This window comes from Tupaia chinensis, unplaced genomic scaffold (genome assembly GCF_000334495.1).
Source record: "Tupaia chinensis unplaced genomic scaffold, TupChi_1.0 Scaffold000251_1, whole genome shotgun sequence".
NCBI lineage: Eukaryota > Metazoa > Chordata > Mammalia > Scandentia > Tupaiidae > Tupaia > Tupaia belangeri.
The window spans coordinates 2,990,963-2,998,309 of NW_006159731.1; the positions used below are offsets into that span (position 1 = coordinate 2,990,963).

The 7,347-nt window shown below is 40.7% G+C and overlaps 1 protein-coding gene across 1 annotated transcript in view; it reads right to left on the reverse strand.

Moving 5' to 3' along the window:
* Positions 1-1,874: 1,874 nt before the first annotated feature.
* The window catches only part of LOC102468159 (granzyme A), a 14,570-nt gene continuing 9,097 nt past the window's right edge, over positions 1,875-7,347 (reverse strand). Inside the window, exons 4-5 of the mRNA XM_027772065.1 lie at positions 3,947-4,219; positions 1,875-2,351 (exon numbers count right to left, since the gene is read on the reverse strand). Coding sequence (XP_027627866.1) covers positions 2,199-2,351; positions 3,947-4,219 — 426 coding nt within the window. The 3' untranslated portion in view covers positions 1,875-2,198. The remainder of the gene's footprint in view (positions 2,352-3,946; positions 4,220-7,347) is intronic.

Sequence of the window (7,347 nt, forward strand, 5' to 3'; positions counted from 1 at the left end):
GAAGATGCCAACACTTTTGATCTGAACTACTAGAAGGATAGAGTTGCCATGAGATAAAATGGGGAAGTCTAGAGTTGAAGCAGGTTTGAGGGGAAGATCTAGGTCTGCTGGATATCCAAATGGAGTTGTGGAGTAAGGTGGCTGGAATGGGATGTCTAAGCCAGAAATACAGACTGGGAATTACCGGTATATAGATGGCATGTTATCTGTAGTCATGGGGCCTACATGTCACTGGAAAGGGGTGTGCAAGGATGGAGAAAAGGTCCAGGTCTTAGTGGGGGGCCACCTCACATGCATTGCATGGCAGAGAAGAGTGACCTGCAAAGGTGACTAAGGAGGAGGGAGCTAGGAGAAGAGCCAGGAGAATGTGGTGTCCCAGAAACCCAGTGAAGCAAATGCTCCCAAGAGGAGGGAGATGTTAATGGCATCAAATACTGCTGAGAAGGCAAGTGAACGGGAGCTGAGAACTGACAGGGTTGGATTTCACAGGGTTATAAGGTATCAAAGTGAAGGTTTTGACAAGAGCTATCTCTTTTTTTTTTTTTTTTTCAAGTTTATTTATTTATCGAGAAAGAGAGAGAAATAAAGGCACCCCTAACTGGATAGTCATGCCACGATCCACCGCAGTGTCAATCAGCCCAGCATGTTCAGGGGGGTACTGGAAAGCAAGCCCAGGATGTTTCCCATGTGGGTCCAGTTGCATTACCTTTGTACCACTGCCTGGCTCCTAGACAAGGGTCATTTCCGTAGAGTGTAGGGCAAAAAGCATGTCACAGTTTAGGAGAGAATGAAGAGAAATTGGAGTACAGATGTTACACTTGAGGAGGCTCGATGTAAAGAAAAGCAGAGAAATGGGGAAATTCTTACAGAAGGAGTATTTTATCATAATTGTTTTTCTTAAGGTGAGAAGGATAAAAGCATGTTTTTATCCTTATGGTAATGAAAAAGTTTGAGATTGTGATGAGGAGGAGGCTGCAGAATTGCTGGCGCTGTTGTCTTTGAGAAGGTGAGAGGGACTCCCGGGACTCGAAGCTACAGTGTGCCCTGGGCTGAAGCTCTGGAGCCTAACTCATGTGCTCAAACTTGGAGGAGACTGATTCTAACATAGAAAGCAGATTTATTTCTTAAAAAAAGGTTTCTGACAGAATCAGTGGCATTTTTCATTTGTTTAGGGCACGACCTCTCTCCTCTCAAGGCACATCAACTTTGCAAAAGATTGCTTAGTTAGAGAGGAATATATAACTCCTTTCACTCCCATCCTGAACCCAAAGTCCTATCCCCGTCAATCAGACTTGCCCCTTTCCATTCTTTTGATTGTACTGTCAAAGGAACTGACACCAGGCCTCCAGAATCAGCTTTGTCTCTGTAATGTCCTGAATAAACACTGACAAAGGATTCATCATCATCTCCATTTTTCTTTTTTCAGAAATGGGTGGGTCCTTAGCCATACTGGTGATAGCCAAGAGGATGAAAGAACAGCTTTCTTCAGTTATTCCCCTAGTCTTGGGATTCCCTTCTGGGGACATTTTGCAATCTGCCCCTTCTCAAGTCTACTCAGCGGCTTCTTGCTAAATCCTCCTGTGGGTGGGCTGCATAGGTAATCTACTTGTAATTACTAAATGTGCAGTTTCCCTGACCTATCCATAGCCTTGAACTTTCCAGATACCTAAAATACATATAGAATCTTTCTCATTGTATTTATAAATAATATTTTTGTAAAAACTTCCAGATATACAGAAGTTTAAAGTAAGAAGTAGAACCCCCTTTTGTATCTCCTTGTACTCCTGCATCAAATAGAATATTGAGCTCTAAATTCTAAAGGGCCACATTTCTTTTGGAGCTCCGTTTGAAATAATGAAGAATAGTCTGGCTTTTCTTGTTTTGACTTTTGTTTTTAATAGCAAACACAAAAGCGATAGTCCTCAAATTTTGAATAAAGCAAAGAGTTACTGAATCAAGGGACTTTTTCTCAAGGGCCATCTCTTGCCGTAGAAAGAGAGTAAGTGTGAATATGTAGTTGTTACTAGTCGTGTCAGGGTGAAAGCAGGAAGCTGTTTCTTTCACTGATGATTTTGCTTCAGATAGACTGTATACAAACTTAGGAGGGTCAGTGAGGTACTTCTGAGAACAGGTTACATGAATAACTTGCTTGGCATCTGCAGGTGGTAACCGCACTTCTCTACTTTGAAAAAGAAATGTCAGATGGTTCCTGCAATGGTTTTTTTAATCCAGTTGAGATATTTTTTTGTAAGGAGAGTGTAGACGCCAGGTTTCTTGGGGTCACCACATTTCCCAAAGGAAGTGACACCTCTGAAAATTTTATCACATATCAGAGGACTTCCAGAGTCTCCCTGGAACAGAAAAATCATGTGTTTATTCACTCATTCACACATTCACTTATGTGTTCTACTATTTTCCTTATTTAAAGACTAATTTAAAATTTGGCTTATTAATTGTCTGCTCTGAACATTAATGAACACACATTTGTTTATCTTTTCTAATAATTTTCCTTCTGAAAAAGGCAGTTCTGGAAAAGACATAAACTTATTTTTATCAGTAAAACAAAAAAAAAAGAAGAATAAAGGAAGCCTTTAATGGTGGAAAAATAGTCATTTCCATGAACTGGGGCTTGTGTCTTTTTGTCTTGGCCAGTAGATGTCAGGGCAAGAAACTGAATGTTGGGGTTACTGAGATGGCTTGAGATGGGATCTCTACTCCCTGCTCTGAGGACACTAGTTATCCATCTCAGACCAAAGAGTACTTATGATATTTCAAAGAATTTTTAGAATTTTTTTCCCCAGGATTCATCAGCTTCCATTACATAGTCTCTTTGACCTCACAAACCACTTACGGATCATGAGTTCTAAAGAGGTTCAAACAGAGGAAGAGCAATGCAGGAGCTGGGAGTGAGATGGCCTTGGTTCAAATCTAATACACCCTGCTGATATTCAGGTTATTTAACTTGGGGAAGTTAAGTAAGTTAAGTAACTCTCTTGCTTTGATTTTTGTTGTTGTTGTTTTGCTTTACAAGACATATGTGCATGCCAGAGAGCAACAGAGATAAGAGAAAGTACCCCCTGTGGGGCATGGTTATGCTGCCATCTGTTCTCCACTTCCTACATTCTATTGGGATTTGAGGCACATGTGTATATGTGCTTGGTGCTTTTTTTGAGCTTCTGGGACCAGGATTCAAACAAGGGATTTGATTCCTTTATTCACTAGAGCCAACCCAGGTTAAGTACCTTTCTCCACCTAATTTTCCTCATCTGTAAAAGAGAGATGATAATAATGCCTGTGTCATGGTGTTTTTGAGGATTACATGGTGCAGCAAAGTATGAAACTTGGCATATAGTTCCTGGTCTTAGTAAATGCCAGCTATGGTGATCATGATTGAGAGGGATAGAGAGCAGACATGAATGGCAGTTAGTTGCTATACAAATGCTCCTCAACCATCATAAGGTGAAAATGCATTAAGTACATGTAACCTACCTAACATCATAGCTTAACCTAGCCTGCTTTAAACAGGCCCAGAATACTTACATTAGCCTATACATAGGCAAAATAATCTATCAGAAAGCCAAATTTATAATAAGGTGTTCAATATCTCATGCGATTTACTGAACACTGTACTAAGTATGAAGAACAGAGTGGTTGTATAGGAACTCAAGATACTGTTTCTACTGAACGCATATGGAATTTACACCATCGTAAGTGGAAAGATTGTAAGTTGAATCTTCATAAGTCAGAAACTGAAAATGCTCATTAGTAAGGAGGAAACACATGTCCTGAGCAGGAGGTTTCACATGGAACAAAGGAATACGCCCCAGTGTCAAGCAGGTCTTGTACATAAAAAATACAGACAATGGTCCACTGTATTCTTCCTAGACACACTATTTAACCTTATTTCCTATAGCCAAAAGATAGTTAAAAGTCTTATTTTACTTACTTCACATGAATCATCTTCACCTTTCCTACCACCAGCACAGATCATGGTGTTATCAATAACTGGCATGAAATTATAGTGCTCTTCATCATTGCATATTTTTCGATCTATCACAGTGACATTGACTTCTCTCAAGGTCTCTGAATTCTTGCAAGAATCTTTTTTGGTGCTTCCCCATCCTGCAACATGACACGAAGTATTGTGTTTGACATCTCTTTCTGTTTTTGGTAGCTGAAGTATTTCTACGGCTTTAGTCATATTTGCTGTACCATTCAGCTAGAAAACAGGGGAAGGATTTTTAGACAGGGACAACAGTAACAAAAACCAGAAAATAACTCAGACTGGAATATATATCTTGCATATTTAGCATGATCTTATGAAGACCATACCTCCAAGGCTCATCATAGCCAGATTGAGCAAAACCACAGACAGAGATAAGATACTACAATTGGCAAGAGAGAACCATCAAGTTACTTTCAAAGGATATCCCATAAAGCTAACATCAGACCTCTCATCGGAAACAATGCAAGTGAGGAAAGAATGGAACACTATATTCAAAGTGGTAAGTGAAAAAAATTTTAACCAAGAATACTGTACCCAGCAAGATTATCCTTTATATAGGAAAAATAGACAAAAACATTCCCAGGTAAACAAAACCTGAAAGAATTTACCAACACCAGACCAGCTACCCAAGAAGTGCTGAAAGGAGTGCTATACCAGGAAAACTAAAGTAGGACACATAGAAATAAAAGTATAAGAAACAACCAAGAGAATGCCTAGCCTAATGGTAGGGACAAGTTTGGAATTGAATATTAACTTCTAGAGTTTAAATGGATCAGACCACAATAATGCTGCAAATTCAATAGGAGAGGGAGTAACTACGTGAGTCCGAACTAGTGAAATAGAATTTTTTACTTTATATTAAAACATTACTGATTTTCTCTGATGCTTTGATTTCTATATTCAAGGATTTTTGTCTTCTCTTGAACTGTTGATAGGTTCATCTACCTGCTATTTGAACTGAATACTAACCTTTTTCTTAGCTTTAAGTTTTAAGCAAATTTCTCTTGACATTTTTTGATTTTGATCTATTAAAAGGAAAACTTTTCTTGAATTTCAAAAATGCATTAAAATACTTATTAATACCTATTTAATGACTGCAGTAAGCTATATAGCCCCAGTGAGGTGCTACTTTATAGTATGTTCATTTTACTCACTGAGGTTTATTCCTTAAGTCCGAGGTGCATTAATAAATACATATATATCAGCTGTGCTTGCTATTGAAAGTCTTTAAGTTAATTAAGATCTTTAGTGAATCAATAAAATGTGAAATAAAAGGCCTGCAAAACAACTGTAGAGACCAGAGACAGTGTGGGGGGGAAGAGAGGGAATTGGCAGAGGGTGAGAGGTAGGCTATCAAGGGGGTGGGGGAAAGACAGAGAGACAGAGAGACAGAAAGCGAGAAATCACCCCCCAGGTGAGATGGCCACACCGCAATCCCTTCTCCATTCTCCTCTTGGGATCTTGGACATGCACACACATGCGCCCGGTGTGAGTTTTAGGCCACCGGGTCCGGGACTCGAACCATGGTCGGCTACATGGGAGTCCAGCGACATAGCCATTACAATAACTGCTGGTCCTGAAAATTACTTGTTGATGATAACATGTATGGTAATATCCTTGATTGAACCAATATACAATGTATATTGGCTGGAAAATTTCATTTTGTATACTACATTGATGTACAGTGAATGACTACAAAAAGAAAAAAGACCATGACTTAAACATGTCTTGTAATAAGTAATTGATTTTTAAAAAGTTACAGTACATTCTTTGAAAAATTATTACATTTTTTAAGAAAGTTCTTTGCTATAGGGTATGTATGGTTTCTGGTGAGACAGAGAGAGACAGAGAGACAGAAAAAAAAGTAACACCCCTCCCAACATGGGATGGCCACACTGCAATCCCTGCTCCTCCATTTTCCTTTCGGGATTTTGGGTATGCATGCACACGCACCCATGTGAGTTTTAAGCCACCAGGTCCAGGACTCAAACCTCAGTTGACTACATGGGAGCCAAGCAATGTAACCAATGCACCATTTCTTGGTCTCTATTTAAATTTTTTTAAGGTTTTGGCCATAAGGTACCTGAACTCACTGGAGAGAGACAGAGAGAGAAAATGAAAAGGTAAGTAAGAAATCACCCCCTAAGGGGGGATGTCCATGCTGCAGTCTCTTCTCCATTCTCCTCCTGGGATTTTGGGCATACACTCAAATGCACCCAAGCATGAATTTCAGGCCTCTGGGTCTGGGACTTGAACCATGGTTGGTCATGTGGGAATCCAACACCTTAACCATTATGCCACTTGCTGACCCCTAATTTTTTTCGTATGGGTTGGGTCTTGCTATGTCCACATTGGCCATGAACTTGTAATCCTCTTACTCTAACCTCCTGAATAGCTGCAACTACAAGCACATACCACTATGCCTAGCTTTTAGGGTAGGGTGAAAATTGAACTGGAGCCTTCCATATGGCCTCAGCTTGCTTAGCAGCAGCATCTGAGAAATGCTACCACAGCTGGGCTGACAGCATACTTTTTCCAGTTTGCTAGGCCAGTCTAGCTAAACTTCAGTTCACTTGATCTGTCAATGATAAAATTACATTGTTAGTGGTTGACAGTTCAGTAACTGAAAAGCTGCACTGGAGAAGGCAGTCATTTTATTGAGGTGGTCTTTGTGAACTGATAGTGCTGAGAACGGTGGAAAAAAACCAGGACTCCTGGTGCAGGGGTGGGTGTGAATATAGTGGGAATAGAACCAGTGTCATCTTTTCCATGTCAGTGGAAATATGGTTTCTTTACTTCTGAACATGGGCAAATCAGCCTGAGGACTTACCTGTTTCAGGAGCTCACCTATCCTCCCCCTTTTTCTCTCATTTTCTGAATCCTTTTCTTGGCTCACCATCTTGATCTCTCTCTTTCCAAAAAGTTAAGCTAAGGGGAGTTGGGAGTGTGGTCAAGGTTGAGTAGAGTGTAGAGGGAGGTAACATTAGTTCTTCCACCTCTTCTTCCTCACATTTCACAACTCTCTTTCCTCCCCACATTAGACTGTATTGAGTTGCTAACAGAAATACTTGAGATTGACCAATTTATGAAGAATTAGAGGTTTAGGGACCAGCAGTTGGCTTAATGGCTATGTTGCTGAACTCCTATTTAGTCGATCATGGTTCGAGTCCCAGACCAAGTGGCTTAAACTCATGCCGGGCGTGTGTGCATGCGTGCTCAAGATCTCGAGAGGAGGGGCCCCCTCCGGGGCTGGATGGCCCAGCTTGCGCCTGCGAGTGGCCCCCAGGCCTGTGCGTGGCCCCCGGGCCTGCGTGTGGCCGCCGGCCGCAGGCAGCAAGCTG